Source organism: Acinonyx jubatus, chromosome D3 (genome assembly GCF_027475565.1).
Source record: "Acinonyx jubatus isolate Ajub_Pintada_27869175 chromosome D3, VMU_Ajub_asm_v1.0, whole genome shotgun sequence".
In the NCBI taxonomy this organism is placed as follows: domain Eukaryota; kingdom Metazoa; phylum Chordata; class Mammalia; order Carnivora; family Felidae; genus Acinonyx; species Acinonyx jubatus.
Genome location: NC_069392.1, coordinates 7381592 through 7401380, shown reverse-complemented (window position 1 = coordinate 7401380; position 19789 = coordinate 7381592). Strand labels below are relative to the sequence as shown.

Here is a 19789-nt window from a genome sequence, read left to right as displayed (position 1 = left end):
AGTAACTGGTTATTCTAAATAAGCCTTTTGTATATTTTAATTTTTTTAATGTTTATTTTTGAGAGAGAGAGAGAGAGGGAGAGCAAGCATGCAAGCAGGGGAAGGGCAGAGAGAGAGAGAGAGGGAGACGGCATCCGAAGCAGGCTCCAGGCTCTGAGCTGTCAGCACAGAGCCCAGCGTGGGGCTCGAACTTACAAACCGCAAGAGATCATGACCTGAGTTGAAGTCAAGACGCTGAACCGACTGAGCCACCCAGGCGCCCCAGCCTTTGGTATATTTTAAGAAAAATTTTCCCATGATCTCACTCGTGCCTGCATTGTTTGTTTTGTTTTCTTTCTTATTTCTCTGGTCCCTACAACTGCCAGGCTCTGAAGCTGCTGAGGAAATAGACACGAAAATGATCACTACAGCTTAATGGAGGAGACAGGTGTGGGCCCAAAGCAAGAACAAGTTCACAGCTGCCGGCCACCACTCCTCTCCAGTGAAAATCACAAGGCTTTTTGGCACGAGTATCACCTCTGCAGAAGCGATGTGGTCTAAGGGCAGTGGTTCTCCATGATGTGGCCCCCAGACCAGGGTCATTGGCATCACCTGAAGACCTATAAGAAATGCACATTCTCAGCTGCCCCCCTCCCCCTCCATCCCAGACCCACTGAATCAGTCTGGGGGCGGGACCAGCCATCTGTTTTAATAAGCCCTCCTGGTCATTTTGACCCCCGACAAAGTTGAGAACCCCTGCCTTAAAGCCATGCTTCTCAACCCTGGCCATACATTCAGATCCCCTGAGGAGCTTTTATAAAATATGACTGCTCATACTCTACCCCAGACGAATTCATTTAGGATCTCTGGGAACAGGGCCTGGGGCTCAGAATGTTTAAGGGTCCCCGAGTGACCCAAATGAAACACTGCCTTAGTGGAGGGAGGGCCGGCGTGAGAATGCCAACAAAGGGCTGGCTGAAGCCAAGCAGAGGCAGGGCAGCGGGGTCGGCTTCACACTGGAGCGTAGGGAAGGCTCTCGGCGTTCTAGTCCATCTCCAAGGCTCCTCTCCCAAGCGTGAACTTTGTTTAGACATGCCTTTTCAACCAACACTTGCAAAGGAGGCTCAGGAAAGAAATGTCAATGATGCCGAAGCTGCCAACTTTGTTTTTCGAGTTGTGATTCTTTCTTTCTTCTTCTTCTTTTCAATGTTTATTTTTGAGAGGGAGAGAGAGAGAGTGCAGGAGGGGCAGAGAGAGAGGGAGACACAGAATCCGAAGCAGGCTCCAGGCTCTGAGCTGGCAGCACAGAGCCCGACGGGGGGTTTGAACCCACGAACTGTAAGACCATGACCTGAGCCACAGTCTGGTGCCCAACTGACTGAGCCACCCAGGCGCCCCATCGAGCTATGATTCTTGATCAGTCATATGGGAAAAGAGAGTAAGAGGTGAATCACCTACTCAATGGTTTGTGCTGAGAATGTTCCCTGAGATCTTTGGAACGCTCTGGGTATGAGTAACTCCCACTTTTGAGTTCCTTTTTGGTATCTTTGGGTTAGCCTTATAGTTCTGAATTGAGTTAAATCATTATGTTACGTTTATAACTTGTATATATCATTTATATTATTTATGTGATTATAAAGTATACATATAATTTATAATTTATAGCTATAAATTATAATTTATATTATAATTATATGTATTGTAATTAGCAAAGGCATAGAAAGTATAATAATCATAAGAATAGTTACTGCCTGTTGAGAGCTTACTGTGTATTAGGCATTATGTTTAGCACCTTAAATATATTGTTGCAATAAACTTCAAAACTCCATTACCCCCTTTTCCAAGATAAGGAAGTTGAGAAGGTCACATAGAAAATGGGAGCACCAGAATTTAGGAACCTAGGTCTATCATCAAAGGTCATACTTCTAGCCCTAGTCTCTACTCATAGTGGAGACTCGTAGTAAATAGTAGCACATGTTTATAATAATACTACTAAAATTACATAGTACGAAGTATAAATAATATGATAGTGGATAATGTTTTATTTATAACTAAAATTATACATAATTTAACTTGCAACTGTACGTAATATAAACTCAATAAATATTCCATAGAAAGATGTTACAATTTAAAGCTACTTACATAGTATCGATTGTAATTCATGTGTATCTGTAACCAATGATATTATGTCTAAGGATCATTCCTGGAATGTTGCATTGAAAATATATGGCTTCTTTGAAAATACTAGGTGATTCCTCAGATACAGTGTTAAAGGGGGGGGGGGAAAGCAGGATACAAAATTATATACATATATGACAAGAATTTTGCAAAACATATACATATATATTTTATACCCATGGGGGAGAAATGGAAAGTGCCTCAGATCTTTCACAGAAATTATGGTTGGATGGTTGGACTGCAAAAGATTTTTATTTTCTTATTGATAGTTGGGGCCAGACCAAGACATGAGGGTGCCCCAGACAGTCTGATATTTGGTGTTTCTTCCAACTGGTGCTCTTCTGATTTTTTTCTATGTAATTTATTGGACAGGGAGAAATTGGTTACCTATTGATAAATATTGCGTACAAGTATAGATTCAATTCCTGATTCATTCCTACAGACGAAAGCAGAGTTCATGTTCTGGAAAAAAAAAATTATTTCCTACTTTTCTGTGGCTCTTATTCTCTCTCTTTGTAAAATTCCAAGCCCTACAACTTGTTAGGACACATATTAGTTTAAAATGTAGACAGAGGCACCTGGGTGGCTCAGTCGGTTAAGCGTCCGACTTTGGCTCAGGTCATGGTCTCACAGTCTGTGAGTTCGAGCCCCGCGTCGGGCTCTGTGCTGACAGCTCGGAGCCTGGTGCCCATTTCAGATTCTGTGTCTCCCTCTTTCTCTGCCCCTCCCCTGTTCATGCTCTGTCTCTCTCTGTCCCAAAAATAAATAAATGTTAAAAAAAAATTTTTTTAATAAAATGTAGATATTAAAGGGGCACCTGTGTGGCTCAGTTGGTTAAGCATCCAACTACAGCTCAGGTCATGATCTCGAAGTCCATGGGCTCAAGCCCCAAGTCACGCTCTGTGCTGACAACTCAGAGCCTGGAGCCTGCTTTGGATTCTGTGTCTCCCTCTTTCTCTCTGCCCCTCCTCTGCTCGTGCTCTGTCTCTGTCTCTCTCAAAAATAAATAAACGTTAAAAAATTTTTAATGTAGATATTAAAATAAATTACTCACTTCTAGCCCTTTGCCAGGTATAATTTGGGTTTCTGAATTTCAGCCACCTGCAACGTGCATGGTACAAAAATACTGCACAGAGAGAGATGGATGGCAGTGAGGAGTGGTTTTATTTGTTTTTATATTTCTCCCTGTCTTTTGTTCTGGCAGTTACATACGGAGACCCATGTGGAGACCACATTAATGGTCACCACATTTCGGTTTGAATCCACAGACGTGACAGCACTCTTTGTCATCCTAGAAAATTTGGAAAATACACAATGAATTTCCAAATCAGAAAGCAGTCCCCATAGAATGAATTGGGACGTGTTCCCTTTTCTCCTGTTTTTTTTTTTTTTTTGGTGGGGGAGAGTTTGTGGAAAATTGGTATTTAAAAAAAATATTTGGTAGAATTCACCAGGGAAGCCTTCTGGTCCTTGGCTTTTCTTTGTGGAAGTTTTAAATCTCTTTACTTGTTATAGGTCTGTTCAGAGTTTCTATTTCTTCTTGAGTCAGTTTTGGTCATTTGTGTCTTTCTACAAATGTGTTCGTTTCATCTAAGTTATCTCATTATAACATCATCAGTTACAGATATATAGAAATGAACTATAATTCAACATGCTGTTCATACTTTTTATTTCTGAGAGGTTGGTACTAGTGTTCTCTCAGTTCTGATATTAGTAATTTGAGTCTTTTCTCTTTTTTTCTTGGTTATTCTAGCTAAAGATTGATCAGTTTTGTTGATCTTTTCAATGAATGGTTGCTTCTTAGGTATTCACTTTTTAATTATACCCCATAAGTTACATACAGTCTTTTGTATATATAAAAATGGAAAAGAGAAAAAGGAAAAACATGGTGAAAAACTGAAATCATGGTGCAGCTAATTGTCTTAAGAAATTTATTAGGGCCATTGGTCCTATATTTGAGTTTCATGTTGAATTATTTGCTTATTCCTTTTTTTAAGGTTTATTTATTTTGTGTGTGTGTGTGTGAGAGAGAGAGAGAGAGAGAGAGAGAGAGAGAGAGCAAGCTGGGGAGGGGCCGAGAGAGAGAGACACCGAGAATCCCAAGCAGGCTGTGCGCTGTCAGCATGGAGCCCCAGGCTGGGCTCGATCCCGCAAACTGAGATCATGACCTGAGCCAAAATCAAGAGTCGTGCGCTTAACTAACTAACTGAGCCACCCAGACGCCCCTGCTTATTCTTATGAGCTAATTTCCAAATCCGTGAGGATTCTACCTTCTAAACGAAACTAACATCTGTCTCACAAAGCGAGAAAGAGGTGATAATAATGTAGCCGTGCTAATAGTATTGAAAAACTGACCACTGTATTAGTGTTGCTGCAACAAAACATCACCAACTGGGTGGCTTAAACCAACAGAAATTTATTCTCCCACAGAATAAAGCCAGCTGTCAGCAGGGCCACATTCTCTGTGAAACCTTTAGTGGAGAACCCTTCCTCCCTCACTTCCTCTGGCTTCTGGTGGTTACCAGCAGCCCTGGGCTTGAACCACATCTTTCCACTCTCTGTTTGCATCATCACATGGCCATCCCCTCCCTGTGTGTCTCTCTCCTCTTCTTATAAGGACACCATTCACAATGGACTAAAGACCCGTCCCACTCCAGTATGATCTCATCTTAACTAACTGCATCTGCCACGGCCCTTTTTCTAAATGAGGTCACAGTCTGAGGTCCTGGGGGTTAGGACTTCAACATCTCTTTCTTGGGGGTATAATCAACCCTTAACAGATATGCTTTCAGCTAACTGTAAACATTTGTCTGTTACTGTTCAATTTTTAGAAGTATGTCAAAGTGTCTTTTCTGCTAACCATGGTCTTTTTTTTCCAATCTCTTCCCTAGATTGAAGATATGTTTAACGAAATCAGATTTAGTGAGTATGTGGACACTGGAAAGCTAATTGACAAAATCAACTTACCAGATTTCTTCAAAGTTTACCTTAATCACAGACCACCTTTCGGGAACACCATGTGTGGCATTCAGCATAGCTTTGACATCCTTGGTTTTACCAATTCAAAAGGAGAGAAGGTTATACGAAGAGAAGATTTCCTAAAACTGCTTCTAACGAAAGGTAAATCTATAAATAGGGAATATCTTGTCACATTCTTGGGCCATTTCCACTGGAGAGAACTGTGTTTGGGGAGGCAGACCCCTGGCATCTTTTTTTTTTTTTAACGTTTATTTATTTATTTATTTGTTTATTTTTAGAGACAGAGACAGAGCACTAGTTGGGGAGGGGCAGAGAGAGAGGGATACACAGAATCTGAAGCAGGCTCCAGGCTCTGAGCTGTCAACACAGAGCCCGATGCGGGGCTCGCACCCATGAACTGTGAGATCATGACCTGAGCTGAAGTCAGATGCTTAACTGCACCACCCAGGTGCCCCTCTTTTTTTTTTTTTTTTTAATGTTTATTTATTTTTAAGAGAGAGAGAGAGAGAGAGAGACAGTGTGTGAGTGGGGGAGGTGTAGAGAGTGAGGGAGACATGGAATCTGAAGCAGGCTCCAGGCTCTGAGCTGTCAGCACAGAGCCCCACGTGGGGCTCAAACCCACGGGCCGTGAGATCATGACCTGAGCTGAAGTCCAGTGCTTAACTGAGCCACCCAGGTGCCTGGACCCCCTGGCATCTTTAATCGGACGGGGGCTTCAACCATGAAGGATGCCACCTGCTGACCCACAGAGCTGGCAAACGCGGGGTGATGGGAAGGGCGCCATCCTGGGTCTCTGATTTGTGTTCCAACTTGCTGAACCTCTTGAGTTGGTGTCCTCACTTATGAATGAAAGTGCTAGCCACCAATGTCACAGGGCTATTATGACACTGGGATGTGGTTGTGAGATAAAAACCACACCAGTGTAAGATTTTTCCTCTTTACCTGCTGTTTTCCTCAATATTGCATGTGAGGAAGCCAAGTAGGCTTTCTCTTCGGGTGACAGTTTCCTCTTCATCAAACTGGTGGTTCTAATGTGAGGGAACATGAAACGAAGCAGAGCACAGTCTTGATCATAAAGTTGTCTTTGGGGTGCCTGGGTGGCTCAGTCGGTTTCGGTTAAGTGTCTGACTCTTGGTTTCGGCTCAGGTCATGATCTTGCGGTTTCATGAGTTCGAGTCCTGCATTGGGCTCTGCGCTGGCAATGTGGAGCCTGCTTAGGAATCTCTCTCTCTCTCTCTCTCTCTCTCTCTCTCTCTCTCTCTCTGTCTCTCTGCCCCTCCCCCACTCATGCTGTCTTGTCTCTCTCAAAATAAATAAATAAACTTAAAAATAAAAAGAAAGTTGTCTTATTCTCTGTATGAGCAACACCAGTCTTAACACCGTGTAAGGAAGGATATGTCTAACACAGGACTCTGTAGATTGTTTTTGTGTCTCAAGGAAAGGAAATCGTGGAATAATTCTCTTTTAAGACCTCAGAATGACGATGCTAAGCTCTGACATTATGCGGAGCCCCAAGGGTGGGAGCGGACGCTCTTTCGTTTTACGATACTCAGGTGAGCACATGACTGAGGAGGAGATGTGTGACTGCTTTGCTACGCTGTTTGGACTGAATCCCGAGGGGTGGAAATCCGAGCCCGCAGCCTCCTCCATCAAAGGTACCGTTCCTGACCCTGCCCGGGCTTGCAGCCGGAGCTCACTAATTTGTCGTAGACTTAAGCGTATTTCTCTCTCCTGACTGGTGCAAACCATCCTCCTTCATACTGTGCCCACAACGAAGCAAGTCTGCCGGGGCCCCAGCGCGAGCAAGGAAGGACCAGTGAGCGCGGTCACGTTTGTTTGCCGTGCGCTGTCCATCCTGTGTCTTCTGGCCTTATTTCCGCCCTTTATTCCACCGACCGGTCTGCACCTTTTCGGCTTGGGTGCGTGCCTACTGGCCGCTGGGAGAAGGTACAGCTTGGAAGGTGTTTCAGGAGACGTGTTGTCAGAGACTTGGAGAAGGACAGGGCTACAAACGGGCACAAGCCCGGCTTAGAGCTGCTAGTGCTTGGAAGTTGGTTTTTTTTTTTTTCTTTTTTTTTTTTAATTTTTTTTTTTATCGTTTATTTATTTTTGAGACAGACAGAGACACAGCATGAACGGGGGAGGGGCAGAGAGAGAGGGAAACACAGAATCGGAAGCAGGCTCCAGGCTCTGAGCCATCAGCCCAGAGCCCAACGCGGGGCTCGAACTCGCGGACCGCGAGATCGTGACCTGAGCCGAAGTCGGATGCTTAACCGACTGAGCCACCCAGGCGCCCCAGTGCTTGGAAGTTTTTAAAGCTCGTCCTCCTTTCCTGCCTAAGGATTGCTCACCTCCTTCTCTAGTCCCCTGGAGGGAGGAAAATGGACCCGAAGTTAGGCTGGGAATTTAAGCTCTGGAGGAACCAGTCTGAACAGCTCTGCCAGGCCCGAGGGGGTGTCTCCACTGCCAGGCCCAGGACGCTGCCCGATGCCCCTCGGTGGTCAAAGCCCGTCACTGGTACCGAGACTGGGGTCACGAGCAAAGACCCCCCCTCCAGGCTTCCTTCTCCCTCTCCTGTTATTGCCCATCCCCGTGTCACATTAAACAGAGTTCTTGATCTCAGACAGTTCTAGACTCCAGTATCCAGGGGGTCATTTCGAGCCTCCAAGCTCCCCTCCCGCATTCCCTGTGTCCTCAGGACATCAGACTGTAACTTACGCTGTGTTCCTAGGTGTCTCCAAACAGTAAATCAACCACACCATGTGGTTTAAGGCTTTCCCATGAAGCTTGCAGAGATTCGGTGAGAGTGCTCCAAACCGACCCGGGGCTTTTGAAGGACTCCAAGACAAACCGGGGCACAAAGCGCCTCTCACTTTTGTTCAGTATCGGTTCCTTGTATTTTTGGAATGTGCTTCTGAGTTAGAAACCTCATCATTATGAAGGCATCTGTTTTGTTTTCTTGTTTGGCTAGGTTCAGAAATCTGCTTTGAAGAACAACTTCCAGACGAAATCACTGCAGAAATATTCACGACTGACATTCTTGGCCTAACCATTTCACAAGATTTCACACAAGATCCTCTGGTCAGTGAAGTTGTGAGGAATGTTTGAGGCACAAAGGACTTTGTGTGTGCGGGCCCCCCCCCCCCCCAGAGGCACTGCTTCCCTGTATTTCCCTGCCCCCACCCTAATCTTTGGAACATTTAGACATTAAAAGGAAATTTCGGTTAAGCAACGGAATTCGCGAAGTTGGACATTCCACTGTTTCTCAAACAGAAGAGTGGGTGGAGGCAAAAAACGCAGTGGCAGCTGGATGTGAATGGTGGCTGGAGATTGATGGCTCTCTGCTCCGTCCAAGGCAGTGCTGCCTGAGCAGGGTTGAACAGGACGGGCAGGTGGCCGGTCCCTGGGGGGCAGAGAAGGGTTCCAGCTGCCGTAGGCCTTCCTAGGGACACGTGCGGCCTTATTCCCTCCCCCTCCCCGGACCCTTGGCATCATATGGTCTAATGGGGATCGCCCCTGCCTGCTGTTTGACCTGCGGGGGGGGGGGGGGGTTGCTGGGTGTTCTGGGCTCCTGAGAGTCCCCGCTCGTGCCTTCTCATCAGCAAAACAACTAAGCAGTTGTGTGCGGCCGTTATGGAGAGCTTCACCAGCCATGCCTAACCCCGGTGGCAACTGCCAGAGAGAATGCAAAAAAGCACCCCTGGGGCCCGGTGTGTGTGCAGCACCTGGACCAGAAACCACCGGCCAGGCCTGCGGGGTGGGGGCAGAACTCGCCAACTGGAGTCTGTGAGCCTCCCCTCCCCCCCACACCCCTCCCACAGGCCTGGGTGATCGGCCGCCGCCTTATGCCCCCTCCACAGGGCTCCCAAGCACGTAGTGGGCACAAACGGGGCCCAGCTCCCCAGCTCGGGGGACATTTAGGACACGCTGCTAAGTTTTCAGCAGTGTTCTGACCTTGAGAATAGAGTATCATCGTTGTGCAAACAGATGAAAGTTATGGTCTGATTTTAGAGATTTGTTATCAGCGATGAGTTCTCATTCAGACACAAGTGCCAGGTGTTGTTCTGTACGCACGCTGAGCCCATCGCACCCTCCCACCCAAACCGGGCCCTTCCCCACAGGCGCTGGCACGTGAGATGACATCTCTGACCCCCTAAAGGCCCTTCTTGCTAAGGACCACAGTGTATGCAAGAGAAGTAAATGGCAGTAGCTTCGTCCTCCCTGCTGCGTGGGGTCCTCTTGGAGACGTGGCCTCAGTGAGTCTTTGGAACGCCTGGGAACATAGAACAGAACCATCTACCCCAAACCCGGCTGCGTCACTGTGACCTTGGGACGGGCGGCGTGGGCCAAGGTCCCACGGGCGCCTTCTCGTCAGGTTGTGTGGCCAGGGCTTTGCAACCTGGTTTACATTTTGTTCTTTAAAAAAAAAAAAAAAAGGCGAAATAAAACAAGACAGAAGAAAAAACCAAACATGCTTTATGAATCAATTTTGCAGCTGCTAAGGGCTTAGGAGACATATTACCAAGCCAGTTAAAAAGTTCCTGGGGACATTTTAGGGAACAGGAAACTCTCAGATGACTGTTCTCTTCAAAAAAATTACTCAGAATGGGATGCTGTCCGGACACCAGCCAGGGCTTCTTTCATTAAATCCGGCACACTGATTTCGTTCTGATCGACTACGTGTACTGGAATCACTGTCTGGAGCAGAACTGGCCAGTGACCAGGAGGACCCACTGTGGCTGGACCCGTGAGCTGGAACCACCATCATGCTGTGTCGATCCGGCTTCCTGCGTCTCCAGGTCAGTACGGGGGGTGGGGGGGGGGGGGTGAGGCCCTGGCTCTGACGTTCACCCAGGAAGGCCAGAACCCCAGGGGACAGCAGCATTCATGTCAATAGTGTTCGCAACCGCTCCCAGCCCAGCTTGGCCAGGGGGCGCCCTTCTCACCGTCAGGGCCCCTTTCTGCAAGTGCTTTTGGGTGTCTCTCAACCTGTTTGACCCACACGGAGAGGACCTGTGCGCCTTTCAGCACCAGGAGGCCCTTTGCCTCCCATTCCTGGCAGACCCCACCTACTGGCCACATGGGATGTAGGACATCAGTGTCCCCACTCAGGGAAGGGAGTGGAGGACAGCCTCCCTGCCAAGTGAGCAAAGCACCCAGACTCTCCCGCGGCGTGCATGGCAGAGCAGCGACGCCAGAAGAGGAGCAAGGAAAAGACCAAAGAAGGATAATCGTTGGGCTTGAACATCAAGACTGAAGATTGTGATGCTCTTTGGGAAGAACGCTATTTCAGATGGGGTCTCTGGCTACTGACCAACCAAACCATCCTGGTTTGTTGCTTCTAGAGTTCAGGAACCACCAGCAGCCTCCCCACCCCACTCCCTCTGCTCCAGACCCCGAGGCTCTTCCCAAGCATGGTGAGGGTTTTGTTTGGACACCATCTGCTCTGGAAGCCCAGGGGCTTGACTGGGCTCATTTGCTGCTCCTGCCATTTAGTGGCTCCCTATGCACCCTTGGGTGTGGCTAATCTAATCTCTTAAACCTCAGTTTCCTCCTGGAATTCTTCTGGGTGGTTGAGAGGATTAAAGGAGAGGGTGCAAGGAAAGTGTTACCAGCATAAGGCAGAGCTCAAAATGGGGCAGTGACTTGTTATTATTACAGGACACCTGCACCTGAGACCTGGGCAGATGATTGATGAGTATTAACCTCCTCCAGTTCCGAAGTTTTAGCTTTGTTAGCACCTGCCTGAATAGGGGTGCCTGCTGGTTTTGACAATGGGCCCTCAGTAAGTATCCGTGGAATGACTGGATGGATGAACTCACAGCTCTTTAATAATAGCTGGCTTTGCTTTAGAGCAAAGGTGAGCTCCAGGTCCTGCCAGGCTCTCTCCACTGGGGTCTTTCTCTGTAAAGGGCCAGAGAGTAAATGTCAAGGCTCTGCAGGCCTTATGGCTCTGTCACAACTCCTTGACTTGCCCATCGGAATACAAAGGCAATGACAGACCATCCAGAAAAGAATGATTGTGGCTGTGTTCCAACCAAGTTTACTTAATGGACACTGAAATCTGGATTTTACGATCATCTCCACCTATCACAAAATCACCTTCTTTCGATTTTTTTTCAACCATTTAAAAATGTGAAAACCATTCTTAACCTGCAGTGAAAACTCCATCCGCCGTACCCCCTAGGCCAGGATCCCTCATCCCAACAGAGTTGTACAAATACAGTGCATCCATACAAACAACCAGACCAAACCGACATGCTCTCCAATCCCGTCAAGGTCAAGACGAGCAAGTCTCCTCCGATGGGAGGAGACTAAGGAGACATGGTGGGGAAGTGCAAAATGGGACCCCGGAAGGGATGTCCGGGACAGGAGGCGACACGGGGAAACCGTGCACTCCAGGTGAGGTCTGTAGATGAGTTAACGGCATTGGAGCAATGTTAATGTCTTTGTTTTCATCACTATATGGTGGTTACATGGGGGTACACACCTGGGAAACTGGCAAAGGGCTCGTGGGAACTCTGTCCTACCTTTGCAACTCCCCTGTAAATCTAAAATTATCTCAAAATTAAAAGTTAAATATATGTGTGTATACACACGCACACACACACACACACACACACACACCACCTCTCTGAGTCAGTCGCCCCGGAATGGTTTCCGTGCTCTGCCCTATGCCTCTCTGTTCCCAAGCAAACACTCCCAAAGCCAGTCAGGGCTGGTTGCTTTTGTGTTACCTCTTGCTGTCCATCCTCTGTGGCCATGAGCCTCTGCTGTGCTTCCAGGCACTACAGACAAGAAGGGTCTTTTTGGAAAGATCTGTGTCCTGGGGCGCCTGGGTGGCTCAGTCGGTTGAGAGTCCAACTTCAGCTCAGGTCACGATATCACAGTTTGTGGGTTCCAGCCCCGCATCGCGCTCTGTGCTGACAGCTCAGAGCCTGGAGCCTGATTCGGATTCTGCGTCTCCCTCTCTCTCTCTGCCCCTCCCCCGCTCATGCTCTGTCTCTCTCTGACTCTCAAAAAATAAAAAGTTAAAAAAAAATTTTTAAAAAAAGAACTACCCTCTGCTAGCTTAGCTTAAAGGAAAACAAACAAAACAACAACAATAACAACCAAACACTCTGGGACGCTTGGCTGGCTCAGTCAGTAGAGCCTGTGACTCTTGATCTTGGGGTCATGAGTTTGAGCCCTACATTGGGGGAAGAGATTACTTTTTTTTTTTTAAGTTTATTCATTTTTGAAAGAGAGAGAGAGAGAGTGTGTGAGCAGGGGAGGGGCAGAGAGAGAGAGGGAGACACAGAATCCAAAGCAAGCTCCAGGCTCTGAGCTGTCAGCACAGAGCCCGACGTGGGGCTCGAATCCACAAACCCTGAGATCATGACCTGAGCCCAAGTCGGACGCTCCACCAACTGAGCCACCCAGACGCCCCTCTAAATCTTACTCTTTAGAGCAAGTGGGGGTGTTCTCTCTGGGAGGGGAGCAGGTTTGGTTCCTCGGAACTAGTTCATGCTCCTTTGCCAGCCCTTCCAACATGGCAGAAGTGTGCGTTGCAAGGTGCGAGTTCCCCCAGCCCACCAGCACACCTGCCCCGGAAAAGGGAGCACTGGGTGGTACCGTGGTCCTGGGGTCTGAAGCACAGAGGACACCCTGAGCACCGGCTCCAACATGGGGGAGACATGGGGCTGTGGCAAACCCAGAGTCCCATCTAAGGGACTGGCTGCTGCCTCGCTACTCCTCTGTGAGCGCCTGATTTCTTCACAGATGGGCTTCGTGCATCTGTTTGTCCATTTATGAATTGAGCAAATAGTTCCTGCATGCTAGCACTGCGTTGGCACTGGGTGTGCCGTTGTAAACAAGACAGGCACAGCCGTTGTCTTTAGGGAGCTCATGTTACACAAGCACGTAAATATGTCATTGCAAATTATGCTCAGAGTCCTAAAGACAAGGCCCAGACTCTGTGACATAGAATACCAAGAGGGGGATGTGCTTTAGTTAGGGTGGTCAGGGAGGGTCTCTCCAAAGAGGAGACGTCGATGTTGAGAGCCAGTCATGGAAAGAGACAGGAGAGAACATCCCAGACAGAGAGGACAGTGTGCACCAAAGCCAGAAGCATTCAGTGGAGCCAAGGTTTGTGTGGTGGGAACACAGAGGGGGATGTGGGCTCGAGACGAGGTCCTCAGGGGTCTAGAAGGATCTCTAGTATTCCTTCAGTGCTACCATTACGTGGGTCTTCCTTGGGAGCCGGAGGAGGAACGTTTTCATGTGAACAAGCTGAAGGAGGAAGGAGGCTAGTCGACTCTTCCAGATGGAAGATCTGGCCACTCTCATTTCTTTTATCCAGAGTCTCGATGTGGGATAGACGATCCCAGGGAAGACCAGAACGAGGTCACGCGTGGAGCCAGCCCTGAAGCTGACGTATTCTTTCACATGACACAGGCCAAAGGTAGGAATGCTGACTGTGGGCTTTGGCTTCCTAAACCTCATGTCCCGAGTTGGCATCTCTTCATCTTCCTTAGTTTTCCAGAGATTTCAATATTTAAAAAAAAATTTTTTTTTAATGTTTTTATTTATTTTTGCGACAGAGAGAGACAGAGCATGAACAGGGGAGGGGCAGAGAGAGAGGGAGACACAGAATCGGAAGCAGGCTCCAGGCTCTGTGCCGTCAGCACAGAGCCCGATGCGGGGCTCGAACCCACAGACTGTGAAATCATGACCTGAGCCAAAGTCGGACGCTTAACCGACTGAGCCACCCGGGCACCCCTCAATATTTTTTTTAAACATGACCACAGTTTTCTCAGTGATCTTGTTCCTTCATCAACAATCATGTTGAACTATACATTCCCCTAGTCGCTGGCAACTGCCCGAAGGCAGCCTGCTATGCAGTAAAGCGTCAGCAAATGCATGCCACTTACCCCTTCCTGTGTCCTGTTGGCCACCTCTACCTTTTCCACTTTTGTAGACTAAACGCTGGGATGGCAATAACTTGCAGCCTGCAGATGCTCACTAAGCGACCCCAGGGTCAACGCAGCATGCTAAGCCCTGGATACACTGTAGCACAAAGCGTGGTTCTTGCCCTTAAGAAGGTTACATTGTAGTGAGGGAAACAGACATGCCAATGATAATGACAGTATTTTGTGACAGTGATATAGGGGCATCTGGAGCAGATGGGGTGGGAAGGAGGAGGAGATCAGGGTAGGTAGAGGAGAAATTACATAAATGAGGCACTCTAAGCCAATCTGAGGGGTCTCTGGGAGTGGGGGCAGGAGAGCAACCCAGAGAAAGCAATGGTTACATTAGGGATGGCCTTGCACAAGGAGGTTAAACTTGAAGATTAAAGTAAAGGAGGAGAAATGGATTACATTTGCATGTTAGAGACGTAGGACTGGGTGATGGGCAGGAGGGGATGGCTGGGCAAAGGGACAACAGCAAGGAGAGTATTCTGGTATTTGGGGGAGAAGGAAAGGATTGCAACAAGACGCAATTCAGAAGTATAAAGAAGGGTAAAGACTAAGGGGCAACCTCAGTATGCTATCAGTCATGATCTTTGATTTGCAGCATATCAGAAGCTGGTTAGCTTTGGTGGAAGATGAGCAAGTTCTGAAATGAGCAAGAACCAAAGAAGGCCAGGGGCACCTGGGTGGCTCAGTCGGTTAAGCAGCCGACTTAGCTGGTTTGTGAGTTCGAGCCCCGAGTCCGGCTCTGTGCTGACAGCTCAGAGCCTGCAGCCTGCTTCAGATTCTGTCTCCCTCGCTCTCTGCCCCTCCCCCACTCATGCTCTGTCTCTCTTAAAAATAAACATTAAAAAAATTAAAAAGTAATAATTTTTTTTTTTTTAAAGAACGAAAAAAAGGCCAGATGCGTGAGCTCAGTGCCTCCAATCCTCTGGGGCTCTGCAGGGGCCACTTTTGCTGTAAGTCATTTTTCCACGGCCCCTACACTCCCTCAACAATCAAAATCAAAAAAAAAAACCAAAAAACAAAACCAAACCACAGTGAGATCCACTCCACACCCACTAGGATGGCTAAAAGAAAAAAGAAAAAAACAAGTGTTGGCAAGGATGTGGAGAAGTTGGAACCTTAGTCTACTGCTGGTGGGAACATAAAATGGCACAGCTGCTGTGGAAAACAGTCTGCCAGCTGCTCAAAATGTTAAACACAGAGTTACCATATGGCCCTGTAGTTCTACTCCTCGGTATACACAGGCAAGAGACACATCTGTACAAAGACCTGTATGGTAATTTTCACAGTAACCGTGTTCGCAAGAGCCAAACAGTGGAAGAAACATCCCAGCGTTCATCGGTGAATGCCTAGATAACCAAAATGTGGTAAATCCACACATGCAATGGAATATTATTGAGCCATAAAAAGGAATGAAGTATATTAGTACATACGCTACAACACGAATGAACCTTGAAAATACGCTAAGACACCAAACACAAAAGGACGCATCGCATGTTCCATTTGTGTGAAATGCCCAGAATAGGCAAATCCACAGGGGCAAGAAGTAGATTTGTGGCTTTCTGTAACTGCCTCTAACCTTGGGTGGAGAGAGGATCTCTTTTTCAGATGACAAAAATGTTCTAAAAATAACTGTGGTGATGGTTTCACAACTCTGTACAAACATACTAAAAACCACTTTAAAAGGGTGAATTTTATGGCATGCTAATTATATTTCCATAAAACTAATATTTTAAAAAACCAACTGGCTAGGCGCGGCTGGGTGGCTCAGTCGGTTGAGCGTCCAACTTTGGCTCAGGTCATGATCTCATGGGTTCATGGGTTCAAGGCCCTGCATCAGGCTCTCTGCTGTCAGTGCAGAGCCCGCTTCGGATTCTCTCTCTCTTTCTGTCCCTCCACTGCCCACGCTATTTCTCTTTCAAAGTAAACAAACAAACATAGGGAAAAAAAAGAGAAAAAAAAAAACAAAACACCAACTGGCTAAACCATCCACCAGTCTAAGGTTGCAACCCATGCCCAGGACCTAACGCCTTGGGAGAAGAGGAAGACAGCTTCTGGGGAGGGGTTGGCCTTCACCCCCAAAGGCTCACCCAAAACTGGGAAGGATATTCAGAAGCTGGGCAGCATGCAGGAAGGAGGCAAAAGGCATCTGGGCAGCCTTCTAGATTCCTGACCTGAGAACTCACCAAGCCTGTTTGTGGACAGATCTCTAACTTTGTTCCGAGTCACTGGGTCCTCAGCAGACATCCTGTGTTTAATCACTTGTTGTTAGAAGAGCGTCTGGCCTACACTGACTCACCTTTGAACACATGGATGTTTCAAAGCACTTCATGTCCACTATCTCTTTATTTTTATGCGACCTCAAGTGACTCAGCTTCTGGGCAAGCCAATGGCTGCATGGATGGATATGCAAACTGCCGATTCAGTAGTGTCTGAGCTGGTGACAATTTTTACAGTTGTAGTTTTAGGGAAGAAAGACACGGAGAGGCAGATTGCAGCATCTGGTTTGTCAAAACAAATTTTTTTTCCAAGGTCTCCCCAGTCTATCATAAGGCCCACACTATAGGGGAGATCTCCCCCACGATCATTTGAGACCCCATTAGGCTCTACCAGTGGTAGGCTGGTAAATGTTCACCAACCAGCTCTGGAAAGAGGAGGGACAGGAGGGTCCTGATGAAAAGCACTTGCCAGTTTCCATCGTGTCAACATTCCTGCCATGTTGATTTCCAACTACCAACTTTATGATGGATGTGGAGTGGGGAATCCCAGAGACCACAATACGAGAGCAGGGTTCTGGCCAGAACACTGCTTGCTAACTGGCTGTGTGGCTTCTGAGTTTTCGTGTCCTTTTCTATAATAGGAGGGAGGTTTCATACCCTGCAGCACACCCTTTGGCTCCTGTCTCTGAGGAACCATTCTGTGGTTGGAGCATTCTCTTCAGTTCTTCCCCTTTGCTGGGCTTTGCTAATGGCCTGCTCCCCAAACACCAAAGCACCTCTGTTTATGAAAACAACTTGCTCCTGCAAGTTGCTAGGTGAGGACCAAAGCTGCCAAGAAGCAAGAGCCGGGCCTGCACTCACAATTTCGTATCACCCTCCAGAGGTGGAAACCTCCTCAAACCTCCTCCCTGTGCAACAGTGGATTAAGGGTTGAATTTGGCAGCCCAGAAAGAGGGGTAGCTGGACTTCAGTTCCTAGTATAGGTCATAAAGGTGCAAAGGATCACCCAGGTCCTTTATTCAACAAATACTCTCCGGTCTCTAGCACTTACTATGTGCCAAGCACTGTTCTATGTGCTTGACAGATACTGTGTTTAATTCTCATGACAGCTCCATGAGGCAGGTGGTGTTCTTTTCATCCCATTTTACAGATGAGGCAAAGAGAGGCTAAGACACAAGCCATAACTAAATAACTCACTTCTGTAACCGTATGATCTCTTTTTTAACATCTCTAGAATAATAACTAATATTCAGAGACAGCCCGACATCCAGTTTCTGGTAACTAGGTAGGTATTCAGATGAACTCTCAATCTAAAAATAAGGAATAGTCTAAATAGTAAGGAGTAGCTGAAATGGAAGGAAGAAGAGAACCCTGGAGGAGAACCCAGCAAAGAAGCCATTTAACCCTGCAGAGATTTGTCAAGTCTAGCATATTTGAACCCCAGTGTGAGTGGCTTTTTGAGGCAAGAGGCCAAAAATAAAAGTCCGGGTGGGAGACGAGACTTTCCCCCACAATAATTTGAGACCCTACTGGGCTCCACCAGTGGTATTCTGGTAAATGTTCACCAACCAGCTCTGGGTGGGGTTGAGGAAAGGATCCTTATATACAGAATTTGCCAACTTCCATAAGTGTAAATACTCCTGCCACAGTTGATTTCAAACCATCAACACGGGGTCACTGAACTCAGAGTTGGGAAGTGCAGATCTGTTAGCCAGCTGCTTATGTCACTGACACCCACCCCCCCCCACCCCCCAGGGTACAATAAGCAAACCAGACTTGCTCAATAGGGCAGCATATATTTGCATCATCAGGGTGGTCCAGGGACCCATGAGCCCTGAACTTAGATAGTCCTGGAATAGCAGTGCCCTCGGGAGCCTGGCAGGAGGAAATGTAAATCATCTGTGGAGGAAGGTAACTTCATCCTAGGCCTCAAATTATTCCTCTAAATAAATTTTAAAATACAGTGTCCAGCATGGTCAAAGACAACCAGACAGATCACAAGGAAATAGGACACCATGAGCAAGAACTAGGAGAAACAGACCCTCAGGTACTTCAAATGTTAGAATTACCACAGACTACACCACAACTGTGCTTTGTTGAAAGAAAGGTTAAAAATATCTGCAGGGGACAGGGAACTATAAAAAGTGACATACTAGATTTATAAAGAACATTTGTAGAAAGCTTTATAGTTTAATCAGAGATCAAGAACACAAATACCTTCAGGAGCCATCTGATAATGCCAATGAGTAAAGTGACCTGGTGACACATTGGTGACCTGAAGAGCTTTGAGAGGCACAGGGCTCCTCAGTTCCAGCTGATTGTTACCATGTAGCACTGGGGGACCAGTTTGCAGACCTTCTGCTATTTCTGGAGAAGGTGGATATTTTGAATTCTTTTTCTTGTGGTGAAATACACATAAAACTGACCACTGTAACCATTTGAAGGTGTACAATTCAGTATGCTTAAGTGTATGTTCACAATGGTGTACAGGAAACATTATCTAGTTCCAGAACTTTCTCGTCACCCCAAAAAGAAATCCCAAACCCCTTGGAAGTCACTCTCTATTCCCCCACCCCCTGGCAACCACCAACCTGCTTTGTCTCTATGGATTTCCCCAGTCTAGGTATCTCATGGAAGTGGAACTAGACAATATTTGTTCTTTTGTGACTGGCTTCTTGTACTTACTATGTTTTCAAAGTTGATCTCATTCCTTCCCAATGGCTGAATAATACTTTACTGGGTGCATATACACACATCCATTTATTAGTTGATATTTGAATTTTTGACATCTTCCCATTTTACTTTTTCAAGTTTTATTTATTAAAGTAATCTCTACACCCAACATGGGGCTTGAACTCACGACCCAGAGATCAAGAGTACCATGCTCCTCAGACTGAGCCAGCCAGGCACCCCAGAAATCTTCCTATTTTTCAAATATACATATTTGGAAGTTCTCTGTGGTTCTAAGCCATCTGAGGGCCAACAGTAGAAATCTCTGTTTTATGACCTGCTGTGTCTTACTTTCCTAGATATAATGCTCAGAATGATTCACTACGGTAAGTGTTGTCTTATTTTTCATATCAGGCACCCATTTCCCCTGTGGCTTTTCTCCCCAAAACCAAACTCTCAGGGGTAACTGCTTGGTTCTAGAATGAGTGAGGAGTCTGGGATCCAGTTTATGGCTGCGACCTTGAGCTTTCCTGGGACTCAGTTTCCCCACAGGTAAAATGACTTGTGTCGGGCTAGTTTATCTCCAAGGGTCTGGGTTTGCTAACAGGGTCACTCTCATTTTTCCTAGCATTCATCCGGGCACGGATTAGCTCTGGTCAAGTCGGTTTATGGGCAGCTGAACACAAAGATGTGGCACCTGGGTTATCCGGGATTCTTCCAAGAGCTGTCCTGAGGCATGATGGGGAAGAAGCTACCTCAAAATCCTCCCTGTAGGCCGGCCAGCCCATTACACCTGCTAGGGTCATT

The 19789-nt window shown here is 47.0% G+C and overlaps 1 protein-coding gene and 1 long non-coding RNA gene across 4 annotated transcripts in view; both read left to right on the top strand.

The window, feature by feature from the left end:
• Positions 1 to 8364, top strand: part of CFAP251 (cilia and flagella associated protein 251) — a 67892-nt gene extending 59528 nt beyond the window's left edge. For 2 of the 3 annotated variants that reach the window (XM_027043887.2, XM_015063787.3), the window contains 3 exons: positions 5049 to 5277; positions 6690 to 6791; positions 8108 to 8364. In XM_027043887.2, the coding sequence (XP_026899688.1) occupies positions 5049 to 5277; positions 6690 to 6791; positions 8108 to 8244 (468 nt within the window). In that variant the 3' untranslated portion in view covers positions 8245 to 8364. The remainder of the gene's footprint in view (positions 1 to 5048; positions 5278 to 6689; positions 6792 to 8107) is intronic. The other variant, XM_053206656.1, reaches the window with a different exon arrangement.
• A 994-nt stretch (positions 8365 to 9358) lies between these two features.
• On the top strand, positions 9359 to 18884 carry LOC128312507 (uncharacterized). Its single transcript, XR_008291904.1, has 3 exons — positions 9359 to 9935; positions 10798 to 11538; positions 14692 to 18884. It is a non-coding gene; the product is annotated as an uncharacterized LOC128312507 (long non-coding RNA).
• The last annotated feature ends 905 nt before the right edge of the window (positions 18885 to 19789 follow it).